This window comes from Bicyclus anynana, chromosome 21, assembly GCF_947172395.1.
Source record: "Bicyclus anynana chromosome 21, ilBicAnyn1.1, whole genome shotgun sequence".
NCBI classification, from domain to species: Eukaryota; Metazoa; Arthropoda; class Insecta; order Lepidoptera; family Nymphalidae; genus Bicyclus; species Bicyclus anynana.
Genome location: NC_069103.1, coordinates 11,172,240 through 11,198,556, shown reverse-complemented (window position 1 = coordinate 11,198,556; position 26,317 = coordinate 11,172,240). Strand labels below are relative to the sequence as shown.

The 26,317-nt window shown below is 39.4% G+C and overlaps 1 protein-coding gene across 1 annotated transcript in view; it reads left to right on the top strand.

The window, feature by feature from the left end:
- The window catches only part of LOC112046452 (metastasis-associated protein MTA3), a 112,324-nt gene that overhangs the window by 65,620 nt on the left and 20,387 nt on the right, over positions 1 to 26,317 (top strand). Inside the window, exon 4 of the mRNA XM_052888111.1 lies at positions 23,391 to 23,587. Within this exon, the coding sequence (XP_052744071.1) occupies positions 23,391 to 23,587 (197 nt within the window). The remainder of the gene's footprint in view (positions 1 to 23,390; positions 23,588 to 26,317) is intronic.

Here is a 26,317-nt window from a genome sequence, read left to right as displayed (position 1 = left end):
TATCAGTGGCGTATATAAAGTTGTCGATCAGGGTATGCAATAGTAAGAAAAATTAACTAAACTGGGAAAATATTCATTTAATAAAATCATTAGAAAACAACTCTTAGGTAATGCAGTACTTTAATGCATGTATGAATCTGAGTCCCATCGGTGTATAGGGAAGGAATATACACACTTGTGCACTATATTACGGTTAGGATGATATTATAATTATTAGGCCTTGCGAAGTAAAACGAGTCGTTCAGCGATGTCTCCAGCAGGCTAATTTACTAACTGTGACATAATTATGTTAGTTGACATATACGAAATTGAGATTCTATGTAACAAATGTCATCCGGTGCCTATTATACAGTAGATGGATATCATACAGTAGATAGATGACTCTCAGTTGATTTGATGTTTATTTTAATCATCATCATCATTAACAGCCGATGGACGTCCACTGCTGGACATAGGCCTCTTGCATGGCATTCCAAACAAAACGGTCTCGAGCCGCGAGCATCCAGCGGCTCCCGGCTACCCGCTTGATGTCTTCGGTCCACCTAGTCGACCTAGGGGTCGACCAACACTGCGTTTTCCGGCGCGGGGTCGCCAATCCAGCACCTTGGGACCCCAACGTCCATCGGCTCTGCGAACTTTGTGGCCTGCCCATTGCCGCTTCAGCTTCGCGACTCGCTGAGCTACTTCAGTGACTTTGGTTCTTCTGCGGATCTCCTCATTTCTGATTCGATCACGCAGAAAAATCCCAAGCATAGCTCGCTCCATCGGCCGCTGAGTGACTTTGAGCCTTTTTATGATTTATTTTATAGGTTTATAATAAATACCAAATTAGTGAATAGGCCAGCAGGTGCTTGAGCCTCGTTACTTACGTAAAACTGGATGATGTCGAAGCTCTGTTGTGGTTTTCCACTTAACATAAAATGGGAAAATTTCTAACGAATTTCATCGTATGGGGAGCGTCATTAGATTAATCTCAGTTGTGGTAACGGCTCGGGTTTATTATTTCCCAGATACCCCATTACTTTTTACGAAATCGGGTTTTTGAATTGTTAATTAATTTAATTTTTTATTTAACAAGATTTCATGAGTAAACTAAGTAATTGGACGATCTTAAGGAAACAATTAGGCAAGGGGGAATTACAAAAAGATTTTAAAAGCCTCCTTTAATTTGTCGGGTATTAACAATTTGGTTAGATTGCACTATGGGGAGGATCTAACATCGGCTAAAGTGGGTTTGCTCCTAATGCATTGTATGGGCGGGGTTAACAGGCGCTTTGGCGTAAAGGCGGATAATCGTCGCGTACCTGCATTTTCAACTAGTGTACATATATACACGTAAACATATCCGTATGTTTCTATGTATCTCAGTGACATCTATTGCTTGAATGTCTGGAAAGGTATATATTACTGTTTGTTCATGCAGTGTTTATTATCATTCTCACCCTTTTTTTAACCGACTTCAAAAAAAGGAGGAGGTTCTCAATTCGAGTGTATGTTTTTTTGTATGTATGTTACCGGATTACTCGAAGACGCCTGGACCGATTTGAATAATTCTTTTTTTGTTTGAAAGGGTATACTCCTGAGGTGGTCCCATTGTCACAGGATCTGATGATGGGATTCTGGAGAAATCGAGGGGAACTTTCAAAAATCGTAGGGGCAACTATAGCGTTTTTTTTTATTTTTTCCATTAACCACTTAAAAGCACTACAACTAAATGAAAGTCTGGAGTCGATCTGATGATAAAGCCGAAATACACACCGCCTTCAAACTGATCATCAGTTAGAACAAAATATATAAAACTTAGTATGAAGTCAGTATGTTATAAGTTTTTGAAGTCAGTTGAATTTTTTTTATTAAAATCTTTTTTAACGGCCCCACTACAAGGCTCCTGGGGATATGAAGACCCACCACGCTGTTCAATTGAGGATTTTGGAGTTTAGGATGATCATTTTAAATTCTTTAACGACCACTATCAGTCTTATGATGATCGTGAATGACCGAGACCGACAGCTTAACGTGCTCTCTCATAGGAACGAAGATGTAACAGTTCCAACTTCCCCACCCTTGGTTGAGATATATATGGAAAATTTCATACAAGTCTACACAGGCGACGTAACAGTCAAAAATAAGGTCAATGTCAAAATAATTTTTTTTGGTGACTATAATGCGATATTTTCAAAAGTATAATTTTGGTTGTTTTTTATGCATTACTTGTTGTAACGTTAAGGCAATAATATTTTACACTAGAGATAGGACACTAGAACATTTTCTTACTACTACTTACTTCTCTGGTAACTTGTTTGTTGGAGGCATTCTTTAATTTAGGGGACGTGCCCTATGGGTGATTAGCAACCCCTCACGGGAAATGCATTTCAATCTGAGAAGAACAATAAAACGATATTAATGTTTATTGACAAAACATTCTAAAACTTAGCTGCATATATGAATACTTTCACGATTTTCATCAGAACGAAATCTTAATTTAATTTTTATTTATATAATTTTGTAATTAATCAATTTATATATAATTAATGTAATTTTTAGGTTGAAGCTTGCTTTTATTTATTAGCTAGAGCAAGATATTTATATCTAGAGTATTGGTTTGTCCCTGTAACTCAAGTAGGTGGGGTTTAAAGCTTTTAAACTTAGCTACTTATGCGTTCGCTTTCGTGAAAATAAACGAACTGAAAAAAAAATCGAAAGTCGTTAACATTGTTATGGTGAGTCGACAGACGTTAGCGGCCCAAATATTTATTTGTTTTCGGAAATGTATTGTGACGTAGGTTTACTGCTGTAGCCCATGTTTCGGGTCATTCATGAAGAGAATTTTCTTCACGATTGTCATCACCTTTATCTACTACTGGCCCACTAATGGACCATGTCTTTATAACTTACAAGGGGTTACAGCTCTGGCCCACCACTCCGCTTCAATGTTTCACAAGTTATAGGGTGATTATGTTGACTTTGTAAAAATCACTATAAATTATGTAAGTAATTATGTTCATGTTAATGAAATGCACAAAAAAAATCTAGAAAGAAAGAAAAGCTCGGTATGTTATACCCTACTACAGGATTAGGTCTTCGCCGTTATAGGAATACCTTATCTGGCTTCGGACCATGAAGGCCTAGGTTCGAACTTTGACTCCAGGGTTGGGCTGTGATACATCGTGCTTTTCTTTTTTTTAAGAATTTCTAGCGGTCCGGAGTAAGTGTAGGTGATGTTTATACTTTCATGCTCATTCCTGTATCGGAAAGCTCATTAGTTTTTTTAGCTTTTAACATCTGATATTTACAAAGACAACATCATCAGGGCTTCTTGTTCTTAAGAACTTCTAGGAGCTTGGATTTGAGAAATAGGTGATGTTTTACTTTCGTGCTTCCTCCGTGTTTCGGAAAACTCATTAAGCTTTTTTAGCTTTTAACATGTGACCTTTACAAAGACAACATCATTGGCTTGCTGCTGCAATGCAGACAGCAACAAGCCCTGTATAGTCAACACAATAGGCCGGAGACGCCGACTTCGCCATTGCATTCCCGTCGCGTCGTGCGTGCCGCTGCAGTCTCCTCCGCGGCGGTAATTTGATTGGGCGCTCGCTGTCACCTATGCGCCGCAGTCGCCCGGCCGTCGCTCGCCGGCTATCGATTAGAGCCCCCGCCTCCCCCGCGCCGCGAACCGGATCTCGTCACGCCGCCATTGTGTACCGCGACGCTTAAACGCATTCGTTTCTCCCGATGCGAAAACGACGCATTCCTTCCGCGCGCCCGTGCCTGCCCCCCGCCCGCCCCGCGCCGCCCGCGGCGCCTCGCAGGACCGCACCGCCGCACCGACCGACCTCTCATTACACATTTACAGTTTCACCTCGCGCGCCGATCGAGAGCAATGCATCGATCCCTGACACGACACATGTTGATGACAACTTAGCTCTTCTCTTCTTAGCACCAATGTAGAAAACTAAGAACGAAACATGCCAGACAAATTAACACTTGCCTATGATCAAAAATGCTAAACTATCGAAGCCAGAACATTTACAGTTTAATCTCGCTCGCCGATCGAAAGCAATGCATCGATCCCTTGACACGACACATGTTGATGACAACTTAGCTTTTCTCTTCTTAGCACCAATGTAGAAACTAAGAACGAAACTTGCCAGACAAATTAGCACTTGCCCATGATAGAAAATGCTAAATTAACCCGAGCAGGGCATCGTAGCCAGGACCTCTACACATTTACAGTTTAATCTCACGCTCCGATCGAGACACATGTTGATGCTAATTTAGCTCTTATCTTCTTCTTAGCACAAATGTTCGCCAGAGGGTAAAACTAAGAACGAAACATGCCAGACATCTGAGCACTTGCCTATGATCGAAAATGCTAAACTAACCCGAGCTCAGTATAAACCAGGACCTCTAAACTTTTATAGTTTCACCTCGCGCGTCGATCGAGAGTCTGACACGACACATGTTGCTGGCAATTTAGCTCTTCTCTTCTTAGCACAAATGTTCGCCAGAGGGTGAAAGTAAGAACGAAACATGCCAGACATTTTAGCACCTGCCTATGACCGAAAATGCTAAACTAACCCGAGCAGGCTATCGAAGCCGGGACCTCTACACATTTATAGTTTCACCTCGCGCGCCGATCGAGACGACACATGTTGATGCCAATTTAGCTCTTTTCTTCTTAGCACAAATGTTCGCCAGAGGGTAAAACTAAGAACGAAACATGCCAGACATCTTGCACTTGCCTATGATCGAAAAAGCTAAACTAACCCGAGCAGGGTATCGAAGGCAGGACCTCTACACATTTATAGTTTCACCTCGCGCGCCGATCGAGAGCAATGCATCGTTGCCTTGACATGACACATGGTTTGATGACGACTTAACAGGCAGGTGGGAATGGCCTTACTTCGAAGAAGTAAAAGTGGTTCCACCCATTCCTCGTACCGGAACGCTAAATCGCTTGGCGACACGTCTTTGCCGGTAGCCTAGTAACTAGTCACGGCCGATGCGTTCCACCAGACCAGAGGATTTATGATGCATATCGCAAATGATAGTCTTGTAATTACCTTAAACAGCTTAAGCTCACATACATGACTAGCGGACTAGCGACTTCGTCCGTCCTTAGTTAGACCTCCTTAATCCGGCCCTCTCACAAAATCCGTTCTTAGTGGACGTCTACTACCTATGATATGAACTACCTCTATGGCAAATTTCAAGTTTGTGCGTCAAGCGGTTTTCGAGATATCGCTATATTATCATAGTCCGTACGTGTTTTGACGGCCTCCGTGACGCAGTGGTATGCGCGGTGGACTTACAAAACGGAGGTCCTGGGTTCGATCCCCAGCTGGGCCGATTGAGATTTTCTTAATTGGTTTAGGTCTGGCTGGTGGGAGGCTTCAGCCGTGGCTAGTTACCACCCTACCGGCAAAGACGTACCGCCAAGCGATTTAGCGTTCCGGTACGATGTCGTGTAGAAACCGAAAGGAGTGTGGATTTTCATCCTCCTCCTCTTTCAAGTTAGCCCTCTTCCATCTTAGACTGCATCATCACTTACCATCAGGTGAGATTGCAGTCAAGGGCTAACTTGTAAAGAATAAAAAAAAAAATCTCTACTACTGTTCTCTAATCTCAATGTTACAACTGTAACAAGGTCTACGCAGGTGAAGCCACGGGGCGAAACTAATTCATATGTACGTGAAGTTAATATGTTACATATTGCGAACAAATAATAAAGTTGCAACACAAGTTTACACTCGGCGGCTGTTGCACCATGCAGCGTCCGCGCAATATGCCCTTATTGGGTAAAATCATTTGATATGACGCCGGCCCGTTGCACGGCCGATCCGGGCGTTACACGTACCGTACCTGTCCGTCTACCAGTGGCGTGCATAAGGTTATCGACCAGGGTGCACACGTAAAAGAAAATTAAGCATATTCGGAAAATTTGCATTTAATAAGCATTAAGAAAAATCTCTTGGATATGCAGCACTTTAATGCTTATATGAAGTGCAAGCCACAGCTGTTTACTTAACTGCATTGTGGTCCAGTGGTTTTGGATTATGAGATAAGTACTGAGGTTTATTTTCTTTTAAGAAATTTTTAGTTATTTAAATTAAGGCGTGTGGGGTTATCGGACCGTGGGTTGCTAAGACTAATGAATTTAACAATATTAACCTAAGGCCGCGTAAACCGCTATAAGCAGGCCTGGCCATGTAGCGGGCCTGGACCTGTAGCGGGCCGTTAAAACAGGCTGATAATGATGATCTGTCTACTTATCGACTTTACAGCCCTAGGTTGGTTTTACAGTCCCGCTGACTAGCGAGGGTGGCAAGCGCAATGCCCCGCGCGAAGCTCGGCCGTCATCGCGGTCATGAAACTATAACGGCGGCCTCCGTGGCGCAGTGGTATGCGCGGTGGATTTACAAAACGGAGGTCCTGGCTTCGATCCCCGGCTGGGCCGATTGAGATTTTCTTAATCGGTCCAAGTCTGGCTTCCGCCGTGGCTAGTTACCACCCAACCGACAAAGACGTACCGCCAAGCGATTTAGTGTTCCGGTACGATGTCGTGTAGAAACCGAAAAGGGGTGTGGATTTTCATCCTCCTGCTAACAAGTTAGCCCGCTTCCATCTTAGACTGCATCATCACTTATCATAAGGTGAGATTGTAGTCAAGGGCTAACTTGTAAAGAATAAAATAAAAATAAAAAATACTAGCTGATCCATCGAACGTTGTTTTGCCTTATCGCTATTAAAAATATAAGTCGATCGTAGAAGGGTGACAGTATGAAGTTGTATATTATATTTCTCTGTGTTAAATCTTATTAATTTTTTAATAAGATATTATTAATAATATCTTATTAAAAAATTGATGTTGGCCGATTCTCAGACCTACCTGGTAAGCACACAAAATTTCATAAAAATCGGCCAACCGTGTGTGAGTAATTTGGTAACCGACGTCGCGACACGAGAATTTTATATATACCTATTATATATAAAATTGTGGGTGTGGGTTCGAATCCTGTCCGGGGCATGCACCTCCAACTTTTCAGTTGTGTGCATTTTAAAAAATTAAATATCATGTGTCTCAAACGGTGAAGGAAAAACACCGTGAGGAAACCCTGCATACCAGAGAATTTTCTCAATTTTCTGCGTGTGTGAAATCTGCCAATCCGCATTGGGTGGGCCAACGTGGTGGACTATCGGCCTAACCGCTCTCATTCTGAGAGGAGACTCGAGCTCAGCAGTGATCCGAATATGGGTTGATATTGATGATATATAAAATATTATGATAATGCTTAGAATTAAATCCATTTCCGCTTTAACAGTCTGAACGTAAGGTTGGTTTTAAATCGCATTTTCCTGAGCTATCGACGTACCTTTGACTGTTACGTATACACTAACAAGGCGAATTTCCCTCTATCAAAAGCGTCGGCAAATATTGATAGTATCTCAAGGCGACTTTGAGGGTGTATAGTATCGCTTTGCTGATATATACAGCCAATACACACTAAACGTTCGGCATCTTGGCTAGTCACTTGCTCTTAGCTATTAAATACCCGTACCTACGAGAATTTCACACTTACTAGCTTGAGTAAAGGTCCAGTTCTACTAAAATATTTGAGTATTATGGTGCAGTCAATTATTTACCAGTCAAAACAAAAACTAAAGTCTGAACCGCAATAAAAAAATTTGTATCCTTTTGCATCTAAGGATTAGTTGTTCTAACGAATTCTTGGATACAAGTGTTAGAAACTCTCTATATACAGGATGTCCCGCAATTAATGGATAAAACGCACAAAACAAATAAAACATTATAAAAATAGTATTGAATTATACGTTGATAATTGAATCTGTAATGGCAAAAATCATATCTAAAATCTTAATTCAAGCAGCTACAGCATTGAAAAAACTGATTCAAGATAAAAGTGTTTTGTCGGACCTGGGTGACATTGTCGCATGGGTTCGTCGACTTTTCGCGGATGAAAGCAAAATAAATAAATCATTACATAATATTACCTTCGTCACCCTAGGGAATTTCTCAAAACCATTCGAATTAGTTTTATATAATTAGGTGGCGTATCTACCATTTGCTATTGATCCATTAATTATGGGACATCTCTATATAGAGAGCTTCTAACATCTTGTATCCAAAGATTACTTAGAACAACGAATTCTGAATGTATAGCAATCTTTAGGACTACCACAGAGTCAGCTAGCGTTTTCCATGTTCTGTAAGGACTATTATGTAAACTTGTTCTAACAATGTTATGGTAAATAATTTTAAACTTCAAAAATTGACAATGTACAATTATTCTTTAATAGTAGGTAGTTAAGCCGTGGCCCACGAATCTACCGACGAACAGTTTCAAAGCTTTATTATAGACTTATCCGTATTCCTGGACCGCAGAACTACTCGTATAACCCCGCGTAAGACTTCTGTTCTCAATAAGTGTACGTCCTGAGTTACAGCATAGCGTATGCGGAATCCTTGGCGGACGAAACAAATACTCGACAGCTTTTTACAATAATTAAACTATCGTGAGTATTATTCGTAATAAATTAATAATTACTCGACAAGTTTGAAATTGTCGTAAGTGCGAGTAGGTGCGTTGACGTTTCTTACAATAGAAAGAAAGAAAGAAAGAAAGAAAATGTATTTATTACTACATTATGCCACACATCACAATTATTTAAGAATAATACCTTGCGATATGTGGCATAACCTAGAAAAGGGTCCTAGCTCTATATACGAAAAACATACAGCGCTGATTTTCAGCTAGGACCCAGTTCCAAGTGCCACCACGAAAACATTCAACATAAACCTATATTCATAGCCAAACCAAATTAAAACTTATAACTAGTTTTTAAAATTATAAAAAAGAACGAAAAGAAAAATTATATAACATTAAAGTACCTACAGTATTTAAACCAACAATCAAATTAATTCCCAAGTTTAAATGTACCCACTATACTATTATTTTTATATTATTATTATATTTACCTACTATACTACATAATATTCCACATACATCCTCAGAATATAGAAAACTCCAGAAGGTATGATCGCACATAGGAATGCAACCGTCGAAATTACTCTTTTTTGGTGTACTCGTAATTTCACGAACAAGCGATTAGTCACTGTGTATGCCGTGCTGTGTGATGTGCAAGTTTTGGACACACTGCGTGCTTTTATAATGACGGCTGAACGTGGTTTCTGGTGTTTTCTGTATTCTGAGAGGCGATCCGCTGCCACTCAGGACTTGCACTATAAGCCCTCAATGACAGCGCATAGTCTATTCGGAATTCGCGTCCCACGAAGTGACTATGCTAAAGAAACGTCCACGCGGCCGCTCTTAACTCGATCCAATCGCTATAATATAGTGCAATTCTGTCTAATTCGAAAAAGTTTTTTCTTTGACCCAGAAAAGATCAAAAATACTTGGAACGTTGCGACTCGCGACTCTTGTGGCCATCAGGACTTTTAGCCATGTGGCACGTAGATTCTCTTTCTACAAACGCTAACGCTTCGAATATTTAAAAATGTATGGGAATGTATATATTTGCTATCAACAGTTCACAACCGATCCGATCGACAACTTGTCCACCACCGCGCTGGCCTAATGCGGATTGGATTGAATTCTCTGCGTGCAGATAATTAATAAAATTCTCTGGTATGCAGGTTTCCTCACGATTTTTTTCCTTGTCCGTTTGAGTCACGTGATATTTAATTTCTTAAAATGCACACAACTTAAAAGTTCGAGGCGCAGGTAACAAAAAATCTAGTTTCAAATAGATCGAACTACTATCGTAAAATTGCAGTACACTCGCTTCGTTATATTTGAGTGTACAGTACATACAGTAAGTACAAAATTAATGAACACATCATCGGCTACGGTAACAAAAAAGTCCGCAGTGCTGAGATATTTTTTGTACAATAAAAAAAAAATTAAAACACAAAAGCATAAATATGTATGCCAGCCTAAATGGCCTGCACTGGCATTCATGCTTTTGTTTAAACTGCTCATTTGGTATTACAATGCCACAAGTACCTACAAAACCTACCACGAGTATGCACCGCAGTTAGGGCTGCCAATGCCGAATATCTTGGTTTTTTTTATTATACAAATTGGTATTATTGGGTAAATATGGTGGTGGTCATTAATCACACAGACATACCTGACGTTTCAAGAGTGCTTGTAAGCGAATCCTGCTTTTCTTTATTTTCATTTTAAGTGGTCGCAGTCTAGCGTTGAGTTTGAATGTGTCCGTTTGAAATATATTTCAGTATTGAAAAGCTCATTATTGAGGAAGGCTAAAGTTATAGCCTATATTTATACTAATTTTAAAGTTTCTGAGGTTGTAGGGGATTTATAAAGTTCTTCTACCAAGAGAAAGCCACGTTATTTGTGAGTGTCATAGACTATTTATTATCCCCGCATCCCCACAGAAATGGGGACTACGCGGGTAAAACCGCGAGGGTTCTGTTAGTGCGCTATAATTATACGCGATTGAAATTACCGGGCCAGCGGCCGTGATCCCTCCAGACAACCGAAACTGAAAAATGCACTCTGCAATGACTTATGTGTTTTTCCCGTCTTTTATACTGTCTATAATAGTAACTTGCTTATTTACTTGTTAATTTTTGTAAGTCATCAAAATAGATCCCGATTTTACCGCCAAATTCATTTTTATAAAAAATTCATTTACAAAAAATATTTTTTTGTTGGTTAGATAAGCAAGTATCTAAGAGTAGGTACATTTTTATTTTCCGATAAATTATGGCAACCCTAACTCATAGTTGGTCACTGTAAACTTGTAAAGGTTAAAGTCAAAGTCTTCATTATGTTATATTATGAAAAATTTAACTACTATCCCAAAAATAGTAATGAGACTTATGTATCGTAGCCATTAACCGGAAATAGTGAAAAGAACACCAGCAAAGCCAAGGAATCCAGTGGTACCTATACCTTAATCCATTGGCAAAATGTCGGCGAATAAATCAGCTGGCTGATTTGAGTATATAATTGTAAATTTAAGTACTCATATAAGTTGACAAAGCCCAGGATCCGGTTGATTCTGGTAGCCAACTGGGTTACCGGGTAATGAAAATTTCTGAGCGTCGGAACGAGATAATGCACCACGCAATTTGTAGGACTGGAAAATTAACTTGATAGTAATCAATTGTAAAAATGTTCCACGGATCCCGGTCTATACACGATACCCGTATAATCATAACCGTCTAGCGACTTACTCGTACTTCTTTGCAACTAACTAGCGGGCGCCTACGACTTCGTCCATGTAGCCAAACTTAGTTATCATAAAAGACTATCCGTAGTGACCTCTTGAGTCTTGAGACTATCTATTGTTGAAAACCGAATTAATATCCTTTTCTTGGTTTATATGATCTAAGTATACTTACATTCAGAGAGACGGCAGGAGGTGATTTTCGTTTCGTTATTACTAGGAATACTACGAATAAGTACAAGTTTATGAGGACTGGAGAACAATCCGGTGTATCGTTCTTAGGGTTCCGTAGTCAACATCCCCCTTATTGTGTCGCCATGTCCGTCTGTCTGTCTGTCTAGCTCAGCGACTATCACTACTAGGAAGTTTTAATTAAGTATCATTATGTAGTGCTTATTAAACCTACGGAACACTACAATGTGCGTTGCCTGACACGCACTTGGCCGGTTTTATAGTTATGTCCGGTGCGCTTTCAAGGTTTATGAGCTTCAATAATGTTTCAGTAACAGTAAATATAAATTATTGTAGTCGTATACATTTTTTATTGAGACATTTTATAAATCGATCGTCCGTCGTTAACTTATTTTTAATGGCCTACGAGCTAGGCCAGGCTCGGGGACGGATTTGGAGCTTAGACCCACCACGCTGACCCAATGTGTTATAATGTTTGATTTAGAATGGTTACTTATTTTCAAATATTATGATTTTTTTTGATGGCCCGCGTGTCGCAATGTTATGCACGGTGCATTTACAAGATAGAGGTCCTGGGTTCGATCTCTTTTCTTAATTGGTCCAGGTCTGGCTGGCGGGAGGCCTCGGCCATGACTAGTTACCTTACCGGCAAAGACGTTCCGCCAAGCGTTTAGGGTTTCGGTACGATGTCGTGTAAAAACCGAAAGGGGTGTGGATTTCATCCACTTACAATTAGGTGAGATTATAGTCAAGAGCTAACTTGTAAATAATAAAAAAAATCATTTTATATAAATAAGGTTGGTGAACCTAGGGTGCATGTGATCCTTTGGTTGCTTGTCAAGCTGACAATAATTTTTCGCTGTCGCATTCCAGTTTATAAATTCGTAAACGCTGCAATTTATTATAATTTTATGCGGCTTCCTTGCTCACTCGTTTTTAAGTAAAATTATCTTTTCCATGATCACGTTTACGACCATGAATCGGAAGAAACTCCTATGTGTGTTTATAGTTTGTTGAAACGAATAAATGTAGACATTTGAATAACAATTACCCATACTGGCTGCTCATTATCGGGCTCAGCTTACGTGTTGGACATCTCGTTTGAATTACAGATTCCGGCCGACACGAGTGATAGTTGTATCTTTTATTTAAATGGCGGGTGTCGTTGACCCCCGTGGAAATAGCAGGAGCGTCGCGGCTTAACACTAGGTAGTTGGGTACCCTCGGCGGTCGCGCGCATGCCTGTTTCTAAGGTCGCGCCCGCCGCTGCCTTCCGATGGAAATGATTTCAATTAAAATGCCGTTTGCGGCTCACGTCGCGGCCGCACGCTGCGGCTTGCGGCTTGCGGCTCGGAGACTACGGCCGCGTCTTACCATCGGCCGCTGTTGTCACTGCGGTGTTTCGCGAGCGGGCAGATTTATTTGGACGTACCCCCTTCGGGAGGTGGGGGGGCGGGCGCGCCACCCACCGCGCCACCTCCACACATTTGACTGGATCAATAAGTAAGCAAAGGATGCCCGAGCAGAAAAACCATACACCCGACCACCCCAAGGGGGCACACGTAACCAACCCCCCCACTAGCGGGGGGAGGGGCTCCACAGATTGCCATTTTCTCTTTGCCTACGCTTTAATTAGTTGCGTAGTGACGCGTGTGGATCCATAATCCGAATTTATTAAATTGCCGAAAGAGTCGTGTTGTAAGGTTTTCGCCGAACATGAAAATTCTTCCAACCATATTATAATAATGATATATACAATAATACATACTGGAATATTACATACATAGACTAAATAAGTTCTATAATTATATCTTATTATGATACATTATTTTTTGTTTGTTTCGATCACCTTGATAAAAAATAATAATTGCCAAATCTTATACACATAAGCAATATTCTTGTTGCCCTCCGATTAATCGGAAGGACATGAAGAAATCGGTACGATAATTGTCCCACGGACGAAGATCGAACCGATGACCTCTCAGTTGAATCTAGCCTCTCTACCATGGAGCTATTGAAGCCTATAAACGATGTTATTATGTGACGAAGAATCGTTATTTACCTGTAAAAGACAGTGGCATTCACAAGGTTTTTAACTAGCGTGAGCATTATACGTAATTTTTTTTTTATTTTCTACAAGTAAGCCCTTGAACACAATCTCACCTGATGGTAAGTGATGATGTCCAACGATGACGATGAAATCCACATTCCTTTCGGTTTCACCGTACCGAAACGCTAAATCGTTTGGCGGTACGTCTTTGCCGGTAGGATGATAACTAGCTATAGCCAAAGTTTCCCAGCCAGACCTGGACCAATTAAGAAATCCTCAATTGGCCCAGCCGGGAATCGAACCCATTACCTCGGTCTTGTAAGTCCACCGCGCAAACCACTGCGCCACGGAAGCCGTCAAAAACTTGTACAAAACGAAAATTCCTTCTCCAAAATAAGTTCATAATGAATCCCCAGGATAGGCAGTGCATTATTGCATCTATGAAGTGCACGCCACTAGTACAAAGTGCCGGTACAAACGTACAAACATTATAAACCAAACCACGATATATGATTATATGGCGATCGGAATAAAGCTGTTCTAGTGAATCCTAATCTTGAGTCCATAGCGCTGACAATGCCACCATAGAATAGATTAGATAAGAAGTGATACAGCGCACCCCACCTGAAACAGACGAGCGAGCTTCCTGTGCTCTATGTACATTACAATATTGTTACACTAGCGGACGCCCGCGACTTCGTCCGCGTGGAATTTAGTTTTTCACAAATCCCTCGGGATCCATGGACTTTTCCGGGATAAAAAGTAGCCTATGTGTTAAACCATACTATAACATATCTCAATACCAAATTTCAGCTAATTTGGTTCAGTAGTCGAGGCGTGAAACAGTAATAAACATTCATATCATCAAAATCATCAGTTTTCACAAATCTCGGGAAACCATGGATTTTTCGGGATTAAAAATATAGCATATGTGTTAATCCAGAGTAAAACTAATTTACCTTCTAAATTACAGGCAAATTGCTTCAGTAGTAGCGGCGTTGAAAAGTAACAAACATCCAAACATCCATACAAACTTTCGCGTTTATAATGTTAGTAGGCTAGGATTACTATACTGGTCGAAAATAGAGTTATAACTAAGCAACTTACTTAGTCCATTTATATCGTACCTACTAAATGATTTAAAAATAAAGGAGAATTTTACTATAGCTTGGCAACTGCGTACGTAACACTCTCGATGTTCCGCGCGGGAGGCGTGTAGCGATGAATGAAAAACCCACAACTGATTCCGAATCGAAGGCAGATTTTATATCCACTATGCTGTCACGTCTCTCAAATACACATTGCAAATATATGAATTGCCTTTCCAGCTTCGGTTTGCCTACCACCTCTAATGTGGATATATTCAAGTCAAGACAATAAAGCATCTTCTAGGAAAGCACATTCCGTAGTAGGATTATACCATAGTATACATTATTCACGGACTTATATTTAGCTAGAGGCTGCTTTTTCTTACTTTGGTTTTAAATGTAACTGCGTCTGTTTCTGCTACGTGCCATGACACCATTCATCATATTCTAAAAGTGTCTTATATCTTTGGTAAAAATATATTGCGAGTAGGTTGCCTTAAAATCTCCTCATTGCTGATAGTTTGGCCAGGACTCGCACATTTTTAAACATCCTAATTTTGATAAAAACACTTTTCATTCAAAGGTTGTTATCAATTCGGATCTTCTATTATCATGTATTCGTATGAATTATTATTGAAATCAACACGCGTTAACATTATGAGACTTATTCAAAAAGTAAAGAAGGTTGCAATCTAAAGAAGCGTAAATGCATTTGGCACTAATCTTTGCACACATGCGGTGTCTAGCTAAATATAATTCCGTGGGCACAGGTATACTACGAGAAGGGAAAGGGTTCGGTAGGTTTCGGTACATGAGGGCAAATGTTCTGAGTACTTATTGTAATTTTTATTTTTTAATATATTATAAGTATACTTTGTTTGTATTCGTTGCATATTATGCACATGCACATGTTGATAACGTGGGGACGAATGTTTTAAAGTTAAGCTTTTTTATGTAAATGATTTCGGCCCCCTTGTATTCGACTTGAGTGTGTGAAAACATTATTCCTTGCTAGGTAGGGTTATAGTCTATGCGAATTTTCACGATTTTTCTCTAATTTTTAAGTAGGAAGTGTCATTTTGCAACTTCCTAATATTTAGACTTATTTTCAATCGAGAAATATTAAGGTCCTGGTTACTATCATTATCATCAGTGGTCGTTATTTAATTTAACATTATCACCCTAAGCCCAATATTCTGCATTGGTGCAGCGTGGTTGGTACTAACCAGTTGCGTAGCGTGCCTTGCCTGCCTATTTCTCTAGTTTTTGTGAACAGTTTTTAAAATATTTAAAAACTTAAAACGCCTTTTTTCTTGAAAAATATTGAAAGTTTCTGATGCGAGGCTTCGTGTCGTACTTGAATTTTGTATTTGCCGGGAATGTATTTGTTTTTGAATTGTGTATTTGCCGGGGCTACGACACCGTCGTGCTCCTTGCGCTCCATCTGCCTATTATTGATTAATCTGTGGATATTGTTTAAACTCTTTTGCGACAACCCTGTTCCTTACCGTTCCCACAGAAAGGCCCGGATATGCAGCGACTAACTTAAGTCACAACAAGAGTTAGTTATAAATAAATGCCGACATTACGTTTTATATTCACGAGTAACTCGCGACGTCTATGTCGTGATTCTACATTTCACTTGTTTGCCTGCTTGCTTCTGAGAATATTGCAATCGAGACCGCATTTTATTAGATCCCGTTATCCTTTATGGTATACATAGAAAATTATTGCACAACGCCCTTCTATGACTTTCGAAATGTAAGCATGCCTATACGCATAATAGAGCTTGTATTTTTTTTTTATTTAAAACTTGAGCTTTGTACTTAAAAGATTGATGGTCTGGGTCTTTACCTACTATCTTATAAGCAATGATGATTCAAACTCGTAACCTATAACCTTTTAAGGTATCAAAATCACTAAACCTAGTAGATCTACCTATCTACTCATACATAACGATTTTTAATATAATGCTGGAATACTTAACAGTTGAAACTTTACCAAAAATTCAATCGACTTCAAAATTACAAAATTGTTTCTACTAAACTAATGATAATAATACTTAACTATAAAATTGAAAATTTTGAAAATCGCCCGGAGGTCATGAAAAATTACCTACACTCTCGATCAAATCATCAATATTCTCTTTCAGTGCGCTCACTCTGTATTGCGCAGACATTCGGTTATTTTGCCCCACTTTCAACCCCCAGTACGTTCAAACGGCTCAACCGATTTTTAACAAACATGTCTAAGAACATTCGCACACATTCATACAAAAAAAATCTAAATTGAAATCACCTCATTAATTTGAGAGCTATGGTGCCACAGGCAGACATGTCAAACTTATAACACTCCTCTTGTTGCGTTCAAAATATTTAAAAATATCATCGTATGTGTGTATCTGATCAATTTGAAGGTAACCTCACCAAAAAATATAAAAGTTACTTAAAAAATAAAAAGTACGTAGGTAGGCTATTTACCTACCTAAGTACTTACATAATATACTCAGCAATTGGGAAAATAAACGTATTTCTCAATTTTCACGAAAGAAAAACGGAAGTTTCGAAACTTGTTAAGGTTGTTTCCTTTCAACATTTAGTTTATTGTTTGTATGGCTTGCTCAACGCCTTTTATTTTTACCCATTTTTTCTCTTGTATTCCATTTTGGTAATTCACTTTTGCTGATTCTCTGACGCAGTTTCAACATTCGATCGCTCTAATTTGGACATGGTAACTTAAAAACCCCTAGAGGCCTAATTGTTTAATAGAGGTTAGAGGTTTAATGAAATGTAATTTTGAGGTGGCATTATAACGAAAGAGCTTATATTCAATCTTTCTTGATGGGTTATGATGTACTAAACCTATGTAGAACTAATAATCTAATAGACCACAAGTCCTTGGAAAAAATTTACCTGTGAAATGAACCAACGTGAATAACGCTTAGAAGGCTATTATATTACTATATCAGAAAATATTTTTTTTTTCAAGGGCTTGTAGAAAATAACAAAAACTTCATTTTTATTAATACTAATGTTGTAGGTACGAGTAAATGGCGCATGTGATTTTCTTAATTTGTTTATTACGTATTTCCGACTTACGGCAAGCGTCCACAGATCCGCATCGAACGCATCGGACAGATCGCATCGGAAAAAATGCCTTTGATGCGATGCGTCCGATACTTACAATGCGGATCAGTGGACGCCTATCATTAACCGCTAAACCGATCTTGTCGAGCCACAAAGATAGAATTGCATTCAAGACACTTACGACCGTTTTTCAATAACCTACTCAAGATTACGGATATATAGCTATCCTCGATTATCAGTAACAGTCAAACTATCCGTCAGTAGGTTATTGAAAAGCATATACTTAAGAACAGAAAGATAGATTTTCTCAACTTTAGTAAGCGAAGTGGCGGATAGATAGGTTATTGAAAACGGCCGTTAGAAGTAAGATACTTTTAACATCCTGTATCATCCCAATTCTCGACCAAGTCGTGAGCACACAATATTATAGTGTAGATTTATCTTCGCAGGGTTTCGTTTTTTTTATTCTCTACCAGTTAGCCCTTCACTACAATATCACCTGATAGTAAGTGATGATACAATCTAAGATGTTAGCAGACTAACTTGTTAGGAGGAGGATGAAATCCACACTCCTTTCGGTTTCTACACGCCATCGTACCGGAACGCTAAATCGCTTGGCGGTACGTCTTTGTCGGTAAGGTGGTAACTAGCCACGGCCAAAGCCTCCAACCAACTAAAGGAACACCTAATCAAAAAGTTTTAATTATATTAATGACGAATTTCGAAACCGTATTATTGACGAAGCACAAAAAATACAGTACGGTAGAGAGGGTAGGTAGGTACATTATATATTTTCAGATTCCCCATTACTCCCAACAATAGTATTGCGAATTGCGATTGGAATTAATGCGCCGCTTGCCTTAACATCCAATCTTTTTGGTCCCCTCCCCTTCTGCTAATGCCAATAATGGGCTCAGTGTATCGGATTCGAGCTAAATGGACGATGTTTGGCGATGTGTCTTTTGTGTTTATTTTATCTGGTAGCTACGTAGTAGCTAAGGACCGGTTTTCAACTTCACTTTTCGATTCAATGTTCGGGGCGGCGTGCTTCGCAGTCGGCACGTATCGATGTCAAACTGATTGTAACGATTTTTTAAATGTCGTTAGGCTTTGATTATTATGGATGTTAGGTACGCTTGCCAAGCAAGCATAAAACTTTATGAGAGTAAGCTTTAAAGTATAAACTCTTACTTTGGTTTCATAGTAATTATTTTATTTTTTTTGGGAATACAGGCACAAAAAATATTACTCGCTGACAATGTAGCTTTCTATTGTTGGATAATCTTAGTTGCCATGAAAAACGACTGAAGTCTCCTACTGCATCATATCCTGATGTTAGAAACTTCAGGACGCTCTTAATAATTTTTGGAAATTCCGAATTATCCAATTTACTTTAATACCGTCTACACCTTACTTAGCCAGTCAGAATATTCGCTACTAGCTTAAAACCCATACCAGGATAGTAATCATGAGCTTGTTCTAGGCGTTCACACTAGCTAGTGTGACGAAATACGTTGAACATTCGTGAACTAACCCAGTTGCTACGGTTTTAATTTTAAACGAGATCGTAAAAGTTTCATTGACATTCGTCATTACTACCATTTAGCCCGATCGCCATGTTATCAAGGTGAGCTTTTATGACGTACGTCAGTGCCGCGAGGTGTCTGTGAGACTGCGTGGTAATAATAAGTAGCCACCAGCCACCACCCCTCACCACCTCCCCCTCCCCCCTACCCCACCGCACCGCACGCGCCGCGTCACCACACAAAAGCCATCTTAACTCCAAACCGGTCCTCGATATCGCCAACTTTTAATTTGAAACTTAATGAATGAAATATGAATGTGACCCAATTCGTGTTCCAAACTTAAATTTTAATAAAATAATTATTATGTATTAGATGTTTTTTTTTTTAATATCAATCGTAATTAGTAATGCAGTATAGGTTTGTTTTGTATTATGTTGTGTGTACGGCGTCGGTTGATGCCTCGAGGCGGATTCGTCGCGTTGCGCGGCGCAGGGCACGCTTTTGTCACGGCACATAGACGCCGCCTATGTGGTTGACCTCTCGTGAGAGTATTGCTGTGTATACGAGTATGTGTGTGTGTGTATGTGTATGTATACCTGACTGAAACAACGCGATCTATTTTTGTGGTATCGTATCGTTAAGTAGCGTCATAGAACAACGGTTCCCAAACTTTAGGATAATGGAACATCATGATTTACCTTTTATTTTATGAACGTACTCGTAACAAAAAAACGAAAAGTAATAGTTGAAATTAGATCGTAAACTGTTATTATACAAAAAGCCTTTGTTACTTGACTAGCCGATGCCCCGCGGTTTTACCCGCGTAGTTTCCGTTTCAGAGAGATTTCGGCGATAAATACTCACAAATAATGGCTTTGTAGTGGTAAAAGTATTTTCAAAGTTGGTAGTAAATACAGAGATTATCCCCTACAATACAACACTTCTTTACAATAGCTGGCTGAGTTTGTTGTAGGCTCTTCTCGGACTAAAGCGCATTTGGAACCCTCGTATCTTTAACTTTAAGTTTTCGACCAATTATTATCACCTTTACCTAATAAATAATAATATTATTACTTATTTATTTTATTTATTTACCTGACCTGACATTCCAAAAGTTGTTGTATACTAAGCCTAATTGAAATAAATTAGTTTAAATAACCATTAATTGTCAATCTACATTTTATACTTACTGCACATTCCTACTACGAAACCTCTAGTTTCCGCACAACTCACTTTGGAAATCACTGTCATATAAGAATCGTTACCTAATATCGTGACAAACAATGAAACGTATTTGTGTATTTAGATACATTATTGGGTTGTTTACTTGAGGCGATCCGCCTCGGCTTGACAGAATACCATGGCAAATACGCTAACATTTTTCCGTACCTAAGTTAGCCGAGTAAGGATAAAATATTGTTTTGGTTTGGTTTTGGAAAACCGAAAACATAGTTAGGAAACCTGCATACCAGAGAATTTTCTTAATTCTCTGCGTATGTGAAGTCTGCCAATCCGCATTGGGCCAGCGTGGTGGACTTAAGGCCTAACCCCTCTTATTCTGAGAGGAGATTCGAGCTCAGCAGTGAGCCGGATATGGGTTGATAATGATGATGATGAACTTCCCCGTGAATTACTTCTTCCGTTGCTGAAAACCATATGAAAATACATTTCTAAGATTTTGAGTTTGTTACATTTGCCTCACCACATTACTACTATATTAAGAGCAATTACCTTATCATTTGTAATATGAGACGTTCAAACCAGTTTAAGCTAATATCTGCTTATATTAATATTTTGGCTATACAATTTGCATAACTTTTGCATTTGAATTTTTGACACTGGTCAATGTACTTTAGGAATAATCGTATTTATAACAAAATTAGCACTAATAAAAATGATATTATCACATACATGTTACGAAAGCATTACTGTACTTCTATCTCGTTACAATATGATAGCATGACCGATTTGAATATATATATTTTTCTTATTATCTTAATACAGGGGGTGGTTTACAATAAGTAAGAAAATACCAAAGCCAAAGACAAAAAAAAAAAAAAATCAAAAATCATTTATTTCAAGTAGGCTCAGTTTACAAGCACTTACACGTCAGTTGACTATTTGTAAAGATTCTACCACCGGTTCGGAAGGCAGGTTCTGCTGAGAAGATACCGGCAAGAAACTCAACAGTTGCTCTTTTGAAAAAGTCATACAGTATTATAATTTACAATTAATAACAATTACTGTTTACATTTCTTATAGTTTTACTTTCTGTGTGAAGGTGGAAACTGATCCAACGGCCTCCAAGCATCTTTATCATTAAGGAACTCATCAATGTTGTAGTACCCTCGACTAAGTAAATGTTTTTTAACACATTGCTTAAAGCTATGCATTGGCAGGTCCATCACAGTCTTGGGGATCTTATCATAGAAGAGTACACCCAAACCTACAAAAGATTTTTTTACTCTTTGGAGACGATATGCAGAAATAACTAACTTATGCCCGTGTCTACTAAGACGTGGGTTTAAATCTCCTTTTCGTTTGTACAAATTAATATTTTGTCTTACATATACTATACTGTTATATATATATTGACAGGCTACTGTTAGTATACCTATTTCTTTAAAAGGTGATAAATAACTCAAAAATATATAACTTTTTTTTAGTTAGGTACTTTTAGTACGGAATTGCCACTTTGCCAGTTTTAGTTGGTACACCGGCTAGGGAAATTAAGGGAAACACAAAAGAACAGGTGAAAATTTCGTCATTTTTCGTTCATTCTGGAAAAGAAACGTTTCAATGCACTACGAGTACGAGTATATAGAAACGCTACTGTTGGACTAATCTACATTTTTCCAAAAAGATTTTCTATAATCAACGTCGCTAATCTCGGCCCAATGGAAAGATAAACAAACACTATCGGTGCTGCTATCTATCTACTCAGGCGATGGGATTACAGCGAGCTGTGAATTGTACTTGTCTTTTGTTGAGATGGTTGTGTATCATTTTATTTATTACTAGCGGACGCCCGCGATTTCGTCCGTCCTTAGGCCTCATTCACACGAGAAAGCGATGCGTTAAAACCCAGCGTTGGCGGGCGTAGCGTATAATATGAATTAACATATGGTCTATTTCCAACGCCCAAAATTGAACATGCAACTCTGTTAGATAAAAAGCGTCGTGTTTTAAAAACTCGTGTGAACTTAGGAATGCGTTTGTTGTATTTAAACGCTTTTTAACGCCCATTAAAAAAACTCTCGTGCAAATGAGAGCTTAGGCCTCATTAATCCGGCCCTATCGCAAAATACTTTTTTAGCGGAACTTTATTAACTATAACCTATGAGTACGTCTCTGCCAAATTTCATCTTTGTACGTCAAGCGATATTATTGTTAAGTAATTACCTTTCGCGTTTATATATTAAGACTAGCCTACGCCCGCAATTTCGTCCGCCGAAGAACAGCTAACATATATTGCGGTATTTTAATGGGCCTTGATGTCAGTTATTTATCACCTTGTAATGTCGTTATATATTGTAGTATGTCGTTATATTCACGGGACACCCTGTATATAAAAATCAATGCCACTTTTCGTTGCAATTTTATAATTCAAGAACGGACTCACCGATCCAAACCAAATGTTAAGGCTTTGTTCGGAATATTTAGAAGATGGTTTATGTGAAGTTTGCACAAAACCGGTCGAGTGATTCTTCATTTATCAGGGTCGGGGTAGGAGTAGGGTAGTGTAGAGTAGGGATAGAGAAAAAGTGCACATAAGTCAAAGCAAAGCGGGTCCGCTAGTAGGTTATAATTGTGATTGTGTATGAGATTATATGGTGACCGTGATAGATATGACCTCTGCCTCCGATTCCGGAGTGTGTGGGTTTGAATCCGGTCCGGAGCATGCACCTCCAACTTTTCAGTTGTGTGCATTTTAAGAAATTAAATATCACGTGTCTAAATAACGGTGTCCTAACGGTGAAGGAAAAACATCGTGAGGAAACATGCATACCAGAGAGTTTTCTTAATTCTTAGCGTGTGTGAAGTCTACCAATCCGCATTGGGCCAGCGTGGACTATTGGCCTAACCCTTCTCATTCTGAGAGGAGACTCGATCTCAGCAGTGAGCTGAATATGGGTTGATAATGATGATGATGATTATGATGATGAGATTATAGTGTGATAAAGTGTTGGTAACTGTCGTGTTACAGTAGCGATGGAGGAGGAATCTACAGAGCTGCCCGGCGGCGGCGAGGGGCTGCCGCCCAAGCAGCGGCACCAGGCGAAGCACCGCGAGCTGTTCCTCTCGCGGCACGTGGAGACGCTGCCCGCCACGCACATCCGCGGCAAGTGCACGGTCACGCTGCTCAACGAGACCGAGTCGCTGCTCAGCTATCTGAATAAGGATGTGAGTATGTACCGCCAGGGCACACGGGGTGTTGTGAGTTTACAGTTTCATGTTTGTTTGTTGTGTGCTTACCGTTACCGTTACGCTGTGAACACTGTGACGCTGTGAACACCGTGACGCTGTGAACGCCGTGGCTTCGTGTAGTGGCAGTTTTCAATGTTTTGCATACTGTGACTATCGCGTAAACGTGGACGCGAATTTGTAAGAAATTGAAACAGCTGTTCAATAATGTCACTAGATGGCACTGTCTCAATTCCTTAGAAATTCGCGTTTACGTTACGCGACCGTCACAGTATGAAAACTGCCACTAGGCACTCTGGCCATTTTAACGGCCCAGGGCTTCCTCCTTTGGGATATGGAGCTTAGATCCATGACGCTACTCCAATGCGAATTAGCGGACTTACGGCCAGTTTCTTCATCATCATCATCATCATGAGTAACAGTCAAAGTAACGTCATAAATCAAAAGTGACGGTCTTATTCACTGAAAAATAAAGTCTTTTATACTACTTTTACTGTTACTTTAGCTTTACATGAAGAAACTGGCTGTTAAGGTGAGAATGTTAAGTTCATTAACGACCACTATTTAATCAGATGTTATTGATTATGACCGGAAGCCTTAACGTGCTCTGCGAGACCAACATCACGACTCCAAATTTTTAACTGAAAATTTCTTTGAAGAAAGAAAACCTCAGTTTCTCATATAGGCGACCTATAGTTTCTCATATAACCTGTATTCGAACCCAGGACCTGGTGATCCGAAATCACATAGGCTAACCACCAAACAAAATACTTTCCTTTTACCTTACTTTACCTTAACCTGGTTCATGTGACATCTGTAGGTTCTGTTCCTAACATGCGCGCCACAGTTTATCTCATAAAGGCAAAATGACATATTATCGACCAATAGCGGCGGACGCTCTCTTTCGTCCCATCGCAACGTAAGAGAAAGCGATATTTTCGATCCGCAATAACAAGAACGCTTTTGTGTGTGTAAACAAAAGGATCGCACATGGGGCATAGAAATCCGTTTAACAACAAACCGTTGCTTAGCAACCACTCACAGGCAGATGCGGTAATTTACAAACATGTTTCTGCTTTGCTAGTCCTTTAGTTTTATATATTACTAGCTGACCCCCCGGTGTTACATCGGCGTAGTTCCCGTTCTCATGATAATACGGGGATAAAATATAACCTATGACACTCACAAATAACATGGCTTTCTAGTGATAAAAGAATTTGAGAATAACTGCTTACAATACCACAAACTTAACCTCTATAATATTATACATACTGTATGCCTATTAAACGCCTTTTGTACAGTTTAACATTACGACCTAAAACAAAGGCTTCCGAAAATAGAAAATCTAAAACATGTTCTTGGTTTTTGTGTTATAATTATAAGTAGATTATAGTGGAAGTGTTTTTCCTCGTTTTGAACGCTATCTGCTAAATTTTGAATTCAAAACCTAAGAGTAGGTATATTCAGACGGTTTGATAACGACTTAGTGAGTTGCGAGTGGTCGATCTTGTCCGGCATCTCGCGTTGGCCCTATCGTTTGACCCAACGTTGGTCCCAACACCACACGTCAAACATTGATACGATACAACTACCGGTCTACAGCAGGACTGAGTCGTTAGAAAGTATAAAATCCCTTTGACCCAAAATTAAAATCGAGCCTAAATAAAACTAAGTTATTCCATGCTGCGCCAGGCCAGAAACGTCGTCCAAAAAGTAAATTTTAAGAAATTAAATCACGTGAATATCACAAAAAAGTAAAAACACGTGTCTTAAACGGTGAAGGAAAAACATTGTGAGGAAACCTGCATACCAGAGAATTTTCTTAATTCTTTACGTGTGTGAAGTTTGCCAATCCGAATTGGGCCTTCTCCTGGGAGGAGATCAGTGCTCAATAGTGAGCCGAATATGGGTTGTTAATGATGAATGATGATGGTAGCTCTCCTTTCGTACCATTACAACGAAAAAGATAACATAATTATAGCTGTCTCTCGCTCACTCTCTCTTCTCTCTTTAGTTGCAATGGGACGAACGCTCTCATACGAGACTCGTGCTCAATCGTGAGCCGAATACGGGTTGTTATTGATGATGATGATTAGGTACGAGTACATTAAAAAAAACATTAGGTACGTTTAAACGGATTTTGTAAAAACGAAAAAAAAATGGAAAAGCGAGTATGTATACTGATATTATAAAGCTGAAGAGTTTGTTTGTTTGTTTGCTTGAACGCGCTAATCTCAGGAACTACTGGGCCGATTTGAAAAATTCTTCAGTGTTAGATAGCCCATTTATCGAGGTAGGCTATATATTATACCCGTATACCTATGGAAACGGGAACTGCGCGGGTTAAACGGGAGCGTCAGCTAGTTTGTTATAATATGTGACTAACATAATATGCGTCCCATTTATATTACAAATACTATAGTTCCGTTATTTTATTATGGTTCCGATTTGAAAAATTATTTTACCAATGAGAAGCTACATTAACAGCAAGTAACGATTCCCACGGGAATGGGAACCACGAGGTTGAAACCGCTCGGTTCTGTCAGTATAGAGATGTAACGCGTCCCAACGTCCGGCCCGGGCCGTAACTCCAATAATATTCCATCTACGCAACTAATAAGGAAATGAGCATGCACTTGCCGACTATCTCGTATCGGCGCGCTGCTTCCTGTTCGCTGTATTAACATGCTCGTTATATAAAGATTGATA